The following is a 17,611-nucleotide window of genomic DNA, read 5'->3' as shown; positions in this document are numbered from 1 at the left end:
CACTGGTGACAGTAGATAATGGCTGATTTGGTGAAAAAATATGGGGTTATATAGTATGTTTTTGAGACCTGCTGTTGAGATTGAGATTTTATGCAGAGAGATTGAAAATTTGAAGCTAGAAGTGGGATTCAGAACTTCTGATCTGTCACTGGGAGTCACTTCATGGTATTTGTGTTCCTGTGGTGTTCTAGCATGTCCAGTAGTGTTCCAATGAGAAGGTAGTCTTTCTCTGGAAGCATCATCTTCAGGACATTTATTTTATTCTTCTGTAAAATAAACTAAGCAATTACACATTTAGGCAAAGTTATTTCAGTTCCTTTAAAACCACTGACTGCAAAGGTTTTTATTTTTATCTTCCTCTTGAGGAATTCTGTAGCAGGCAGCAGAGAGGAGAGCAAGTCAAAGTACTTAATAGACTCTTGGTTCTTGCCCCTCTAAAGGGCAGAAACAGCAGTGCTGTTAGTCATTGCTTCCTGTTTGTTCTTTCCAGACAGCGAGGGTGGTGTAGGAAACGTGGGCTGACAGCCTGGAGAACAGAAGTTATTTGCCATTCTGTTAGTAAGTCCTCTCCATAAAGGCATTGCCAGGGGGCCACATCCCTGAGTCCAGTCTTGTTCTCCAGTCAGTATCCCTTCAAATCAGTGTTGCACAGCTGCAAGCTTTTCTGGCTGGATAGCACTCGGCTCTGTCTGAAGTTTTCTGTAAACACCACTGCTGGCTCTGTGACAGGCCTGAACAGAGGTGCCCTTTTACTGCTCCTTCTCTTCAGGAAGTCCAGTCAATTAGTCCATGGCAAAACCATAGATTGCATTTTGGTTTCTTTCGTCCTTAAAACATTGCCAAGTCCTGACTCTGTGATCTAAGTAATTTCAGCTGAAATGATTGTTCTCAAATCTAGAAACAGTTTGCAAAGAATATGCTGGCACTTTATAAGTTAAGAATTTTGATGTAATCTGTAGGATTACATATACATACATACGTATTCCTGTATTCAGTTTGTCAGAGTCTGTCGCTTGGGCAGCTTGATTTTTCTGGTCCTTAACCCGTGACTGGTTTGTGTTTGTAAAGAACCAGTTTCTTGGCTGGTCTGTCTAATCTTCAGGATCATCTAATGCCAGACCTGTTTGGACACATACCTTGTTCTTTGATGCTTGCTGTGATGTTCTAGAAAACTGAAGTATGTCATGAGACATTGCATTTTTTCTCTTAATTGCACTGAATGTGGCATCAGAACAGTCTTAAATGTGACACTGGAGTGCTACTCTGCTTGGAAAGGTTTTGGAACCACAGGTGATTCCATGCTCATATAAATATAATACTGACCCCTTATATTTGATTTTTTTTTTTCATTCCTACTTTTGTAATGCCACAGAATTTAAAATCAGAAGAGAGGCAGGGTCCCACTAGAGTCTGAACTTGGCAAACAGCATTTGATGTTTTGTAACTTCTACAGAGATGTGTTTCAAACCCCATTTTCTGCAAATTCAGCATACAAAACCTGACTTTGATAGTTCAGTTCTTGGGAGCAGAATCTGCAGTCCTAAGGACTAGCAGAACCTGAGTTGTCTTGATTTGCCTATAGCATGAGTAGATGTGCAGTGGAGCTAAAACCTGGATATGCAATGGCAAAGCAGGCTGCACAATGTTCTTTAAGTGACCTTTCTCCTAAATGTTTTTGGGAGAGTGGAACAGGACCTGTGAGCTGAGAGCTTGTCTGAGTTAAAGAGCAGTCTCCAGAATCAACTGAACTTACAATGGAAGTTCCCTTTTCCCCCCCTTAATTGGTAGAGTCTAAAATCTCTCAAATTAATGTTACTGAATAAGTGTCAAGTAATAGCTGCGAGTCTTTATGAAAATAATAAATATGTAAAAATATTACTCTTGTGTCTCAAAATAGTGATTTGAATAACTTTTTTATTTTGGTACCTGTTTTCTTAAGAAGAAAACTACTGTCTTGTGCTGCAAAATGAAAAAAGTTGCATCTCTTCCTCTTTCTAGCATTTAAAAAATAAATTCAGAAAGAATGAGGCACTTTCCTTGTTGTCTGGGACTTAGGCTCCCCTGCTCTGTTGGGTTGCAGCTGTCTTCTGTGCACCTCTCTCTGTGTTTTACTTGCAGCTGACTCAGCTTTGTAGCTTTGCCTTTTGCTTTTCTATTATGGGAAGCCCATCCAAGGAGCAATGGTGAGAGGCTTCCCTGCACTTTTTGTTACTGTAGTCTGCATTATATTTTTTAGATACCAAAAATTTAAAACAAAAAAAAAATTCCCAGACTTAGATTTTTCTGTCTGGCTTGCTCCTTTCCTGTCTTTTCTGTGAAGCACAGGAATACAGAATGTGGCTGACCTTCATCTGCAAAGATTTATCCACTCCAGATCAAAAGTTGCCAGCATCACATGTACCAAATGAAGGGAGTTGAGTGCCTCCAGCAATTTTGCTTTATTTGGAGTATTACCAGAGATTCCCCAAAATACACTGTCTGCAGATTGTTTTGTTTCTCAAAGCCCAGCAAATCCAGAAGTGGTCTTCAGCCAGATGCCCCCTTCAGTGAAGTAAAGGTGTAACTGGGTTATACTTGGCTTCACAGCTGACATTGCCTGTTGGTATGGTGCTTAACTTTAACGTAGGTACTGGTGCTGGACTTCAAATTAGCCAATGTGCTAATAATATATAATAAATAATAAAAAAAAAATATATAATTAATCTTCTTATAGGAACAACATAAGGGAAAAAGGTATTCCAGAAAAATTAGAGCTGGAGAAAGATAAATGTTTTTTCCCTCCAGTGTTTTGAGATGGTGGAGAAGGGATGTCAGTTTTTCCCCAAGGTGCTTGCAAAGTAGAGAACCAGTGTGTGCTTCCTGTCTCCAGTGTGCAGTATCTCTAGCAGGAAGAATTTTCCTGTTCTAAACAGAGGTCTGATATGCCACGTAATTTCAGATCTTCTTTATTTCCTCTTCTTTTTCATTGTTTGAAAAAATTGCCTGATGCTAAGAAAACGTTCTCCTATGCTTCCTAAACAAATTACTTAAAAATGTCTCTTTCTACCCCTGGAGTCTTAGTACATGATCATACTTTCTTTTGTTTTTCCTGTCTAAGAAATCAGGCATACTAAACAGACTTCACCAAATAGCATCTTACATTTTTAGGTTTTAGGACTCTTAAGAGGGAAGATTTAGTATACCTTCCTCTACTTGAAAACTTTTCCTTTTATAGATAACACCACAATTTCAGGGTAACACTGGGATAATAGTACCAGTGAAGAAATGACATCAGTGTGGTTCCTGTGACAATTCTGGTGCTACACAGCTGAAGAAACTTATTTCAGGGATGGGCTGTCTTGTCAGGGCAAGTCAGCAGTGAAAGCAGCATCTGTGTTAAGCCTTGGCATACTGGTGTATGACTTGGAAATCTTGGTGTATAATATGGAGTCTTCTCATAAAAATATTTGTATCATTCTTTTCTGACACAGTTGCTCTTCATAAGTACTTGACGATTTTCTGTTTTGTTTTGAATATAACGTACACTGGGAATTAAAAGACTATCCTGTCTCCTGAACTTCTGTTAGACTTATCCTTCAGCTCGGGCATAATTGCTTCTAGCCCTTCATGCAGTGACCTTGGCTCTCCAGAAGATGGATTCACAGCATAATGTTAACATTTCTAAGTTTTTCTCGTTTATTCCCCAATACTACTTTAAATTTTCAGTGTTTCCTAATAGTTAGACTGCTGTATGTTGGATTAAATAAATAGATCTCACCTTCTTTTTATTACAGAAGTAGGAAATGTGTTTGGTTTATATAATGTTTACATTGTGCTCCCATTTAGCTTGAGACACCTCATGATAAAGCAGTTTATTCTTTTTCTCTGCACACTTTTGCCTTCTTTCTGTTACATTTCCCTACATCTCTTAAACTGCCTTTTCCTCCTTTGCCTTTCCTATCCGTGTTCTAATTACTTACATGCTTTGCTTCCTTCTGGATTTTTTTGTTTTTTGTCTTTCCATCCCAAGGTACATAGGCACCTGGATTTCTTAAATCTGTCATGTTCCTTCTTGAATTTCTATTGCTTTCCTAGGTTCCTATAACCACTTCTGCTGCATTTTTTGCCTCCAAGAGAGCAAGATTTCAACCCTTTTGTATTTCTGTGTTTCTAAAGACAGGACACATGTTCACTGGCCTGTGTTTTCTTTGCAGTGAGACCAAACTTTGAGGAAGGTGGGACAGTGCCCGCAGGGAGGAAACACGAATTTATACGCTCTGAGAGCGAGAACTGGCGCATCTTCAGGGAGGAGCAGAATGGGGAAGATGAGGATGGAGGCTGGCGACTGGCTGGGTCACGGAGGGATGGGGAGAGGTGGCGTCCTCACAGTCCAGGTGAGAGCAGAGCTGGGCAAACACACACCTGTGGTTACACAGAGGGCAGAGGCCATGAGCAGAGGGAGGTGCCACGTTCAGGGAGAAATAGCTTCATGTACTCTTGGTCATTGAACACTGTTCTGGCACATGGGAGGTTCTTGGTCACTAAATGTTTAGCATGAAATTGCCTGCCTTTTGTTTTCCTTTTAGCATCTTCAGTACCCTTACATATTTAAGGGAACAATACTTTCCAGGTGTGCACTTGTCTGTATTGTGCTCCAGGTGTGTGCACCTGGTAAAATAAGGGGTTTTTAATAGTACTGTTTCTTTGTGACTGTGAGGGAACAGAAATCACCCACATTAGACAGCATACCTAATGCTGCAGAGTGACACTGACACTAACCACTCTGGTCATTGACCACTTTCTAGTTTTCCAGACGTGTTTGCAATGCCAAGAAGCATCCTTGGAAAATCTCAAAACATGTTGCTCTACACATAGTTAGTAAAAGGATATCTTGTCTCAATAAATTTCAGGCACCTGTTTGGTTTCACTCTCCCCTTCCCAGGCCTGACAGGGCAAGTCTGTTCACTTGGTTTCCAGAATTGCATTGCTGGAATTGCAGGAGAAGTACAAAGCAGAGCTTGGTATTTCAGTAGTAGGACTGAAACAATATAGGGGTTTTTTTTCCTTCTTTTTGGAAAAGATTCCAAAAAGATACCTGTTGTGGGATCCTGGGTTTGTCTGTCTTTTGGCTGCAGAAGGCTTCTGGAGTACCAGGAGAGAATTAGGCTTTTCTACTGTTACATCTTCATAGAATAGTAAAATTGTTAAGTTTGGAAAAGACCTTTAAAGGTGTTGGAGCCCAACCATTGACCCAGCACTGCCAAGGTCACCACTAAACCATGTCCCTAAGTGCCACATCTACATGGCTTCTAAATGCCTCCAGGGATGGGGCCTCCACCACTTCCTGAGCATCTGTGCTAATGCTTGACAACCCTTTCAGTGAAGAAATTGCTTCTAATGCCCAATCTAAACCTCCTTTCTGGTAATGCTAGGGGGTGATTGAGCATCCTTTGCTCCATGCTAAACTTGATAGGAAAGCAAAGAAAGCACAGGACACTTTTGGAGCTGAGGTGGACAGTTTCTTCTGTTCAATAAAAAAGAAGTCTCAGTCACCCTTGTAGTGGCTCTGTAGCTGTTTTCAACATCCCAGAGTTTCAGTACAGTTGGAAGCAGCCATCACCTCTGTTCTGAGCTTTCTTCATAACTGTGTATAACTCTCCTCTCAAAGAGCTGTTCTCTTGTACTAAAATTTAGCAATGAGCCCAAGGCTTGATTTATCATCATATGTTTTCTATTTAGAGCAGAGCTAAACGGCAAATCTTGAAGAAGATAATTTTCTTTTCCCCAGTGTTTGGTCACAGTTGTTGGTCAGACACTGCTGCTTTTTTATCTAGTTGAGGCAGCATCAGGCCAGCTACCTCATGATGCAGCATGATACTCAGGAGTGGAGTGTTCTGTGAGTACCAGCCTGCATGCTTTAGCTTAAAAGGAAGAGTAGACCTCCAAGTTCAGAAGTTCATTCAGGTCTTGAACTTTTTTGGATGTTCTGAGGAAGGTTTTGAAAATTTGTCTCAATTCTGTCATGTAAATTTTTGCTTATTTGAATTTTCAGTGTAGTAGAAACTAACTGAACTTCTTTTACCAAGTTAGTTTTAGCAGCTAGCATTGAAAGCCTGTTCGAAGACCTATGTGAATCTGCAGAAAAGTTGCTAATTTTGAGATAGCCTAAGCTGACAGCTATATTTTTCTAGTTCCAGCTTTCATCAGAGCTGTATTTGATTTCTCCTCTTAATAGTAGCAACAGAACTATCAAAATGGTTGAAATCACATTTTTGCTTTAAACAATGACCTTAAATCAAATTGGCAAGGTTCCAACTACTTCTTTATACTTATTCTGGTATTAGGTAATAGTAAAGTCCTATGTCCTGCTAAAAAAAGAGGAATATCTTCAGAGGACTGTTTTCATTTGTTTAGTTGGTCTTTCCTGTGGCTTGTATCTGTGTACTCCCTGCTAGGATCTTTACACTAGCTTCAGTAACTGCTAGAAGAGTGTGATTGCAGATATAGATGCACTGGCTGCTTCAAAGTTTTTGGTTTTTTTTTAAATCATGTTTTAAAATTACAAATGTCTAAAAACCCCCTCTGTGTTGTTACAGTTCTTGCATTCATACAGTAATTTCCCTTTAAATTTGCAAGGTCAAGTCTGTTTTGTCAAAAACATCTACAAATCTGTTTTGATCTCAAAACTAGTGACTGATCTATAGATGTTTATGGTTTTGGTTACCAAGTCAGCCTTAAGAAATAGGAATAAGTTTTTCTTGACTGGAATTTCTGATATGATTTTGTGTCTTTGTGTAAATAGCTGTTCAAATTGATCTTTTTCCAGAGAAGCATTTGAGAGAGGCCTTAGGCTGTACTTTCATATAAAGATTTTTTTAGTTGCTGCTTTGTTTGAAAGGCTTTTCAAATCTATCTTGATTCAGTCCACTTTCAGAATCAGGTGCTATAATTGAGCTAGAGTTGAAAAATTCAACTACAGTTGAATTTTTGGGCATATCATGAAGCAACTAAAGTACATTGGAGAATCTTGCTCCAAAATTGAGCAAAGTAAGTACTAGGTCTAGATATAATACATGCCCAAAAAAGTGCATTATTACTCCTTTAAGTGTTCTGTTAACATTTAGTATTCTTTAGTATATATTTAAAATTTCACTGCTGAGTTAGAGGATATAACTTTTATGAGAGAAATAGCTATTAATAAGGCTAAGGTGTTCTTGGATGTCCTGAAACAGCCATTAATCCTGTCTTTTACCTACAGTGTCACCATAAATTGCAATGGATAAATTAAGCTTAAAATTGTCTCTACACTTGAAATACTGAACATGTAACTACTGCCTAGTAATAGTGTAGGGCTGACCTTAAAGCTGTGTTTGTGTCCTAACTGCTGGCTAAAAAACTTCAGATAACAATTCAGGTTTGTTTCTCCTCTTGGCTTGCTTTAAAGGGTTGGCAGCCTGGTATTTCAGACCTGAATTATGGCCTATATTCTATCTGGGCTTTTACAAACACATTTTGTTACTAAGAAATGAGGGCATGGCTCTGCTACACCTATGTCTTTTTGCCTCTCCACATAGCTCTGAAAATGTGGGAGCTGTAAAAGATGGTGTGACTAAATCTCTGCAAGCAGACTAAACGGCTCTTCATTTGAGCTTTGAAGATACTTGGGCTTAACAAAGTGCTTAGAATTCACCTTGAGAAACCACATTTCTGGGTCTCACTCTGAAGAGCTGCACTCCTGGCATTGGCATATGAACTGTGGAAAAATACAGGCTCCTCTCAGTGCAGGCTCCTCTGCCCTGCTGGGAGACCTGACATGGACATGGCTGCTTTTATGAGAGCTGTCTGTCCAGGGACTCAATCAGAAATGTTGTCTGGTTGTCAACAGCCTCTCACACTTAAATCTCTTTCTTTAATAACATTAAAAAGATTGCCTCAGAACATTGATTTGATGGTTTAATACTGCTTTCTTTGCGAGGCATAACTAGAAGTGTAGGTTAAGTTATCCTGCGGAACTATTTGCAAATAAGCACATAGGGAATAGTGAAGGCCTTGTTACAATATAACATTTGTGTTTCCTTGGTAAAATTTAATATTGAAGTTCAGAATGTTTCTGGGAAAAGTTTGTTTTACATTTCTTGTATTTGTGAGACAAAGGTGGATTTTTGCATGGCTGATATTAATAGTTAGAGTATTAAGGTGAGTGTGGAAACATTCGTCAGTCATGAAACAGGAGCACATTTCTCCCCCTGACTGTGATTTAGGTTTTTTTTTTTGTAGACATCTGATACTGTGAGGCTGCACTGATTCTGATGCACAGATTGTTGAATTTAGTTTTTTTTAATCCAGTTAAGAACAGCCACCATGAAAAGCTCTAAGGTGCCTTCATTTTCCTTTGCACCTTCATGCTAAAGATGGTTTGTATTTCATGGAAAGCTGTGTACAGTCCTTTCACTCCCAGTTTGTTTTCCTTAGCAGCCAGCTCTTTACAGCTTAAATAACATTATTGCACTCAGAGGATTTGAAGCTTGGCTGAATGAAGGTGTCTTCTGAATATGAAGTTTATACATGAATTGGGAATGCTCTCCCATTTCTTATCTTTCCATGTTTTGGTATTCCATGGCTAAAAAAAAAATCATTCAAGAGACTGACCAGTCCTTTCAAAGGTATTTGAACTGTTGTCACTCCATTTTTCATGTATATGCACAAAAGCATATCTGAGGGCAAGAGGCGTTTTGTTCAGGATGCAACTTCTGCACTGCCCCTGAAGGAAAACACAAAATCTTACACATGTAAAGGTGCCCCACAAAAGACTTAAATCAATGCTGGCTGGTAAATTCAATTGGCAACTAGTGTTGCTTGTCTTATTTTGGTGCCTGTTCTAGATTTTGTAGCCAAGCTTTTTTAGCCTTATGTGGTTTTTAATGCTTATTCCACAATTTATAATTTGAGGATATACAGTGGACAATATTTGAGAGTAGACAATATTCCTGCTTACTGGCAAGATGCTCCTTTTCTTTGCCTTGTCCTTGAAGTTGCCTGTTCATGGGCGGGCTGTACCGTGTAGCAGCTTTCTGAATTGCTGTCAGTGTCCTTCCCCCCACTGCGTGAGCACTGCCCCAGGACTGTGTGGTAAAGCTCCTTTCCCTGCCTTAGACGGCCCTCATTCCGCAGGCTGGCGGGAGCCCATGGAGCGACGGCGGAGATTCGAGTTCGATTTCCGGGACCGAGACGACGAGCGGGGCTATCGCCGCGTGCGCTGCGGCAGCGGCAGCATGGACGACGACAGGGACAGTCTCCCTGAGTGGTGCTTGGAGGACGCAGAGGAGGAAATGGGCACCTTTGACTCCTCTGGAGCGTTTCTCTCTTTAAAGGTGAAAAGCTGCTTTGGGCCCTTGGGTCACTTGGTGCAAATGCCGTGTGATGTCAGGTGGGTTATGGATGATTGCGTTGACTTTGCAGAAAGTACAGAAGGAACCAATACCAGAGGAACAGGAGATGGACTTCCGGCCTGTGGAGGAAGGGGAGGAAAGGTCTGATTCTGAAGGGAGCCACAATGAAGAAGCCAAAGATCATGAAAAGACCAAGAAGGAGGGGGAGAAAACAGAAAGAACAGTGGCAGGTAAGGGCGACTTCTTCTGCAGCTGTCAGTGTAACATTTCTGTTAACTCAGTTATTTAGAACTGTGCCTCGTTACAGAAGCAGTGGAAGAAGCAGCTCAGGCGTCATCTCCAGCTGCCAGGTCAGACACCCCACCAAAATCCCAGCCTCCAGACCCGCTGCAGACAAACCTTTTTGAAAGGAAGGAAGAGTCTGTGCCAGAAAGAACAGAAAAAACAGAAGATAAAGAGAATCGAGTGGAGAATACACTGTCAGCCAAAATGTCCAACAGAGGGGAAGGTAATAAACCTGACAGATAAATTTAGTAAGTTTCCATTACTCACTGTGAATAAGTCTGGCCCCTTAATAGAGGCAAGGACTGGTGATGGAAAGCCAGAATTCACCACCTGGTCTATAAATACAGGATTTGTTGGATATGCCATCTCAAATGCTTGCAGTGCACTGGTACTTCACACTGAAATGTGGTCCAGAGAAACATCAGCTAGTTGTGGATGTGCCTCAGTGTGGTACAGCAGAATAGTCTGGACAAATGTGTGTGGCCAGGAAATGGGATGTGCTCAAATGTGCTGAGTTCTGCACTGATAGAACTAAACTGTTTGTTCTTGAAGTTAGTCTGGGTACCTGTGCTATAAGCAGTAAATTCAGGAAGATCTGAAAATTACTTTTGCTTTGGTGCTAAATTTGAGCTGTTGAATATTTTCTGCATTAAGTTGTTAATGTAGTTATGTAAAAGATACTGAACTAACTTAAACATTTTTCTTTAGATTTGGCTTCTCTTGCTCAACCTTTGCCACAGATTTCTGCAGACACAGCTGCTTCTGCTCATCTTTCTCCTCCTGTTTCCAATTCAAATCCTGCTCTGCGGCCAGTTCAAACACCTGTCACAGCTGCTCCAGGCATGGGCAACATTCCCACTGATCCAGATGATGAAGAGGGCCTCAAACACCTAGAGCAGGTAAAACTTCTCTAATTCCTTTGTTGTTGACAATTGTGAGACTGGTGGAATGTGGAATGCAGAAAATATTTGAAGCCCATAAAATCAGAAATGCAGCTAAAACTTTACAATCCACAATGTATATTGAAAGCTGCTTCTTTTTTTTTTTCCAAAAAATTCAAGCTGTTGTATTTTTCTGTGCTATACCCTGTGTATAAAGAGTTAGAGACCATAGTGCTTTTGACCACTGTCAAGTAGCATTATGATTTGCCTTGAGAAATTATGTATGTCTGTTAAAACCCTCAAACAAACTAAAACCCTACCAAAAATCCAGTAAGTGAATCATAGCACTGTGTTGATGAAACTGTAGTGACTGCTGAGATGTAGAGCCTTCTTTGTGCTCATGCTCCCATGCCTGTTTTATTTTTCACTGTGGTGCTGCATGGGACCTCCTTGGCAAGTTGCTCTAAAGCTTTTCATAAGGAGATGAACTGTGCTTTTTCAGGATTCTGCCTGACCAGTGTGGTAGACAGAGCTCCAGGCTGGTGTAGCAGTCACTCCTGTCCTGGGGCTGCCTGTCCTTCCTGGTACACTCTGGAGCACTGGGTACACAAGCTTGGTTGTGTTTGGTACACTCATTTCCAAATCTGTAAGCCCCCATCTAACTGTTGTATTTCTTGCTGGTTTTGATGTCTCTTCCAGCAAGCAGAAAAAATGGTGGCATATCTGCAGGACAGTGCCCTTGATGATGAAAGATTAGCAGCAAAAATCCAAGAGCACAGAGCAAAGGGTTCCTCTATGCCCCTGTTTCATGAAGCCATGCAGAAGTGGTACTACAAAGATCCACAAGGAGAAATTCAGGGTAGGTCTGTGCCATTTACACTTCCTCTTTTGTTTCACAGAATTGTTAAAGAGTTCTTCACAGAATTACCTCCAACAGATGCTGGTGCTTCCTTTTACAAAAGCAGCACAGGGAATTTACCATTCTAGAACTAGGTTTTGAAAATATCTTCAACCCATCAGTGCCCCCATGAGCTCAGCAGGCTGAACATCCAGAACTGTGCATTACTATGGCTGAGGGCTGTTGCCATCCCTTCATGTTCCTGTAAATTAGGTTAGACTAAAACCTATTTCACATGCCATTAGTTACTCAGATTTCCAGATAACAGTGGAAACAAACAGGAATGTGACCACTCAAGTAGTTGTTGTAAAGAATCCACACACCTTGAAATCAGTTTTCTGGACTCATCCTGAAGACGTGTAATAGTCAGGGAGGGTGTTTTGTTTAGAATCAAGGGCAAAGAGGAATCAAGTTTCCACCAGCCAGTGCTTGTGCAGAATCTCAATTTAAATTGCACTTGCAGCCACTGCTTTGTTAGTTCATATAATAGATAGGAACTGCTCCCTGCTTTCAATTTTAGCTTAAAAATTTATTTGTAAATAAAATTTGAAGCAGGCCTTTCATATAGATACTTACATCTTTCCTTTCAGAAAGTTCATTTCTTTTGAAGGTGCCAGGGCTCGGTTTAGCAGCTGCTTCTCTGCTTCCCGAAAGTGCAGTTAAACAGTGAATTCCTTCCTTGCTGTACTTCACACTGTGTAGTGTGAATGACTTCTCAGCTGTGAACTCCAGATAGGATTGGTGGGGGTGTTGTTTGTGGGATCTGTGTCAGTCTCTTGTCTGCAGGTATGGCATGTCTTTAGGGGTTTTTTTCATCCCTTTAAGCTTAAAGAATGTTAATCATAAAGTGCTTTTATTTGCTCAGTGTATGTCAGTCACTGCTCGGTGTTTATTGGTGGGTGGCAATCTAAATATTTTTGTTGTTGGATTAAGTACTTCAGTGTGACATCAAGAAGTAAACACTTCCAAATAATTTTTTTCTTGGTATAGCCTCTTGTGGTTTCATATTCTCTAGGAGGAATTGCCTTGTAGAGGTACTCCTTCACAGAAGGCAAGGGTTACTGAATGTTCCTACTTTTCAGAAGATGTTTTGTAAAACTTATTTATGTGGTTCTTACTTGGTTAAATAATATTTTATACTGGTGTTCTATGTGTTTGAATATGTAAAGTTAGTATAGGAACCCACCTTTGAAAGGAATGACTGAAATCTTTCTTAGGAAAAAAGAGGTAAAGGAAAAGTATAGATTTTTACAAAGGAAAGAAGCTCGATCCTCATTATCTTAAAAAATGTACTTGTTCACTTGAGGTGGATCTGTTAATCTACTAAGTTCCAGAAGCAAAACTTGTGTAAAACATGAGGGCTCTTCTGATTTGAAGGCAAGAGTTGAAGCAGGCTAAGATTGTTTAATTATTTGTGCAGTGCAGTTGGAAAAGCAGCACTTGTGGTTTGAGCAGTGTCAGCCAGCAGGTACTGCTGAGCTCCAGAATGGAAGCTGCAGCTGCTGTGAGCCTGAAGCAGTAAGTGCTGCTGGAGGACAGCAGGGGGATTAGCTGGACCAAGCCCCACTCCACAGTGGCTGCTTGGCTTGCACCCCAGAGCTGACCTGTCTGCCTCCGAGGCAAGCTGAAAGCCATCATGCACTTTTCCTGAGGCTGTAGGGCAGTGCTGTAGCCTCTGTGCAGATGTGCATGGACACTCCAGCCTTGGATGAGCAGTGTGCCCACGAGTGGGTGAGGCAGACAGGAATGCCTGGTGCTGGGCACTGTGAGACCATAGGCAGCTCCTTGTTTCCAGCATGCTGAACCTGGCCTTGCTTCCCTTTCCCCACAACGTGTGTTGCTTGATGTGATTTCAGGTCCGTTCAGTAATCAGGAGATGGCAGAGTGGTTCCAGGCTGGGTACTTCACAATGTCACTGTTGGTGAAGAGGGCCTGTGATGAGACTTTCCAGCCACTTGGAGACATCATGAAAATGTGGGGCAGGGTTCCCTTCACTCCAGGCCCAGCACCGCTTCCACATCTGGTAATTATGTGACAGTTACAGTATTGAAGTAGTCCTCTAATAAGTGGGAATTGAATTTACTCTGTCTTGAAATTTCAAGTATTCCAAGTACCGAAGTTGAACTTGGTGTTAGATTACTTTTGCAAGTGTAGAAAAGACATGTAATTTAAAAATGCTTGGTGTGGCTGGGAGGCTGGGTACTGTGATATGTAAAGGTACTGTGTATTTCACAGGCTTTGTAAATCTTGATCTTGGTCTAGGTATTGTTCTATTTTCATTTTTTTTTCTGGTCAAAATACAACTCCTACATTGCTTGCATTCACAATCTACTACTCTTAGTATATATTTTATTGAAAAAGAATATTTTATCTCTAAACATAGGGCGAGCTGGACCAAGAGCGACTGACTAGACAACAAGAGTTGGCTCTAATCCAAATGCAGCACCTGCAGTATCAGCATCTTCTAATACAGTAAGACTTCTTGTTCCGGAGATCTTCCAGTGGCTGTGTTCTGCTCTGCATTTTTAGTCATCTAGGTTCAGTGCTTGTTGTTGTTTCCTTGGGCAATGGGGCTGGGAGTGCTTCACCTCCAACAGCAATAGCTGCTTCCACAAACACTGGAGATGTTGATAGTGTATAGGATTAGAGCAGTGTGTCTGCCCCAGGCTCACTTTTCAGAGTCCTTTCCAGTGTCACACACAGCTTTTGGTGAGACTTGCTTTATAGGTAGCTGTTATGGTCAGTCTGAATCCCAGGTGTCCTAGTAATGACCTTCAGATGTTTGGATGTCTGGAGAAGGCTGCATGTCTTTGGATCTGGAGATGGAGAAGGTGGAACTTACCTTTGGTTTGCTTGCTCAGCTCTTTGAAGATCAGTGAAAGGTCCTGCTGGGCAAAGCAGTTTGAAACCCATTTTTCCAAAGCTGTCAGTTGTTTGGTTAAGGCCAGCTCATGACAGATTTTTTGCAACAGCAGCTTGAAGGAAAGCAAGCAGTCAATCAGGGTGCTTTTTCAGGGGATCCTGAAAGCGTGTGTCATGACTATAGTTTTTCAATACTGATTGTCAGCTCATGATTGAATGAGGCAAGAGCGTGCTCCTGTGCTAGGCAATGCCTTGACATACTGGGGAAGAGACTGATTGCAGGTGGGCAGTGATCAAAGCCAGATTAATTTGAGCTATAATTATGGAATTTAGACAAGAAAGGAAGTAGTGTTGCCCATCTTACAGGAAAAACATGGGGCAGTAATAGCCAGGTGACATAGCTGAGGGTGTAGAGAAGTCTGGTTCTGCTCATGTGAGCCAACTGGCTATATTCTTGTATTTTGATTCTTGCCAAGCTCCTGTTCTGTGGTTTCCTCTAGTATTTAGCATGTACATTATATATGTCAGTGGGCATTAGTCCCAGAGCATGAATCTGTCTGCACCTTGGGCATAAGTGAACAAATACCATTTGTCTGCTTCTCTTTTGAAGACAACAGTATGCACAGATGCTGGCTCAGCAGCAGAAGGCAGCCCTCTCATCCCAGCAGCAGCAGCAGCTTGCTATTCTCCTCCAACAGTTCCAGGCCCTAAAGATGAGGTGAGCTAGCCCAGGCTTGAATTGAATTCTGTTCTTCCTGTGCTCTAGTTTGTATATAACAATAATTACATTTTGTCAGCTGTCTGTCCTAGTTAAGTTTTCTCATCTTTTATGATTATGTGTGTTGAAAATAGTAATGAGAATATAAGTATGTTTCAGAATAACAGGAAACCATTTCAGGATGTGGAGTACTTCTTTATATATGTAACCTTTGCCTCAGAAAGTGTTTATGGAAATGAGGAGTTTGAATTGTACCTGTCTGACAGATATGTTGTGCTGGTCACTGAGGAGCTTTGCCAGTTCTGCAGTACTGGATGCTTGTTCCTCAAACTGACCTCTAAGCCGCAAGTGCAAAACTGTAGCTTAGCCCTTGACTTAGCAGAGGTGAAATCAGCAAGAACTCCGCAAGCAACTACTGTTGTCCACATCATATTTGTGTTCTAAATAGAGGTGTGGAAGGAAAGCAGTATGTTACAAGTTACTGAATCTCATACGTGCTCAGAGCACTCTTCTCCCTGGAAGTGGCGTGTTGACTCTTGCTGTTGGTATTACAGAATATCTGAACAGAACATGATGCCACCTGTTACAAGGTCTGTGTCAGTGCCGGACACTGGCTCAATATGGGAACTTCAGTCAGCTTCACAGCCTACAGGTAAGGTGCTTAGCCTGGGTCAGGTCTCTTGGGAAAAGTCCATGTGTTAAGAATCAGCATCTTTGAGATGATCCCTCCCTTTTTGACACAAGGGGAAGTTATTTTTGCATCGTGATGTTTAACTGGATCAGCCTACTTTGCCTTTCAGTAGAAGTTCTCTTTGAGAGAGGTGAAGAATATGGTAACTTTTCCAGTGGTCATGGAAGTCTAGATTTGAAGGGATTGTTCTATTTAAGGATGTTCTTCTCTGATGGGAGGAGCTGGAATAGCTGGTTCTTCTGTGGATTTTCATAGGAAGCCCAGCCTTCCTTCAGTCATGGACAGGCCTTGTTATCCAGGAGGATAAGGTGGCCCTCTACTGACTAAAGCAAAAGTGTTAACGTGATTTTAGTTCCTAAAACATAGTAACAGCATCCACAAGATTCTCCTCTTTCAGATATGTTTTGTTCATGTGCTTATTTTTGCTTGTCAATGTTTGTTTTCTTCACTGTCTAGTCTGGGAAGGAAGCAGTGTCTGGGATCTGCCCATTGATACTGCAGCTCAGGGACCAGCTCTAGAACAACTTCAGCAGCTCGAGAAGGCCAAGGCTGCAAAGGTCAGAAACTGTTTTGTACTGTAAGAAGTTGGGATTGCTCTTGTGCAGTGTAATTGTGGTTCTTGAGCCAATGGAAGACTGAGCTCTTCAATGGATGATTTTGACTAGATTTTCATGGAAAACACCATAAAGAGAATAGGGGTTATAAAAACAAGTTATGAAATCCTTGTGGACAGATTTTTGGAAACCATTGCTGTGGAGGTACTACTGACCTCTGAAATAGTGTTGGTGTTCTACATTTGTGATTAAAACCTCTTCACTAGCCCACCTCTGTTTTAAACTGAGATCATCATGAGCTGTCAGGCCAAACCCTGAGTTGAGACTAGGTACTTGTACTCTTAATCCTTGTGATTTTCACCCAAACTGGTTTGGGGAATCGTAACAGTCTATATGGTAGGCTTATTCTATATGTACACTAGTATTAAATTTTTTTTGTGAGTTTGAACCTGTATGACTGTACATTTCCTGAAAATTACTATTTTATGATGACTGCAAAGCAACTCACTACTCACTTCCAGAGTCAGAGGGTATGTTGAGGAGCTGATGTAGAAAAACTGACTGGAAAACTGGTGTTTGTTACAAACAGAAATTGTCAAAAATTGTTCTGGATTGTTTCAGGAATCTGACCTCAGTAGGCAGCCAGCTGATAGGTAAAACTGCAATTAAGGGAGAGCATCTGTCAGAGGCTTCATCTGTTAAGCTGTTACTATAATCTCAGCAGAGTTGCCCTAAGAAATGGTGTAGGAATACGTTACCTGCATCTGAGTATAGTTTTATGTGAATTGTAGCTAGAGCAAGAGAGGAGAGAAGTGGAAATGAGGGCCAAACGAGAGGAAGAGGAGAGGAAAAGGCAGGAGGAGCTTCGGAGGCAACAAGAAGAGCTACTTAGGAGGCAGCAGGAAGATGAGAGGAAACGACGGGAAGAAGAAGAACTGGCCCGCAGGAAGCAAGTGAGTTTCCCCAATGTAGTTAATCTCTAATTAATTATAATTTATAAAACTCACTTTAAGAATCCTGTGGGGTCTAAGTAATCTTTGGTAGGTGTGTATGAAGACAGTTTTAATATTTTTCATGTGAGTATATTAAATTATGATTCTTTTGTTATTGATTTTTTTTTTAAGAGCCCAAACTTCAATCTGAGAAATGGGCTTTGATGGTTCACTCTAAGATAGGTTTCTGTTTGTGAGAACAGGGCTTTTATTCCATGTGGAATATTCCCTCTCAACTTCTTAATGTCGATGTTAGACTTTAGTTAGTTGTCCAGTTACTGCATGTTTTGATCTTTATTTCCCATCTATGCAGTCAAGTGTTTAATGAAGATAAGTTCTGGAGCAGATGGAGCTTGAGCAAC

General features: G+C 41.1%; 1 protein-coding gene across 14 annotated transcripts in view; it reads left to right on the top strand.

Moving 5' to 3' along the window:
* Nucleotides 1-17,611, top strand: part of GIGYF2 (GRB10 interacting GYF protein 2) — a 72,275-nt gene that overhangs the window by 41,595 nt on the left and 13,069 nt on the right. For 10 of the 14 annotated variants that reach the window (XM_064386105.1, XM_064386101.1, XM_064386102.1 and 7 more), the window contains 12 exons: nt 4,194-4,373; nt 9,133-9,350; nt 9,439-9,598; nt 9,676-9,876; nt 10,362-10,552; nt 11,234-11,393; nt 13,289-13,455; nt 13,816-13,904; nt 14,905-15,012; nt 15,567-15,664; nt 16,160-16,260; nt 17,049-17,210. In XM_064386105.1, the coding sequence (XP_064242175.1) occupies nt 4,194-4,373; nt 9,133-9,350; nt 9,439-9,598; nt 9,676-9,876; nt 10,362-10,552; nt 11,234-11,393; nt 13,289-13,455; nt 13,816-13,904; nt 14,905-15,012; nt 15,567-15,664; nt 16,160-16,260; nt 17,049-17,210 (1,835 nt within the window). The remainder of the gene's footprint in view (nt 1-4,193; nt 4,374-9,132; nt 9,351-9,438; nt 9,599-9,675; nt 9,877-10,361; nt 10,553-11,233; nt 11,394-13,288; nt 13,456-13,815; nt 13,905-14,904; nt 15,013-15,566; nt 15,665-16,159; nt 16,261-17,048; nt 17,211-17,611) is intronic. The other 4 variants (XM_064386107.1, XM_064386099.1, XM_064386098.1 and 1 more) reach the window with 3 other exon arrangements.

The sequence above is a fragment of the Passer domesticus genome, chromosome 11 (assembly GCF_036417665.1).
Source record: "Passer domesticus isolate bPasDom1 chromosome 11, bPasDom1.hap1, whole genome shotgun sequence".
In the NCBI taxonomy this organism is placed as follows: domain Eukaryota; kingdom Metazoa; phylum Chordata; class Aves; order Passeriformes; family Passeridae; genus Passer; species Passer domesticus.
Note: the sequence above shows the minus strand (reverse complement) of the source record. Positions and strands in the feature narration are given on the sequence as shown.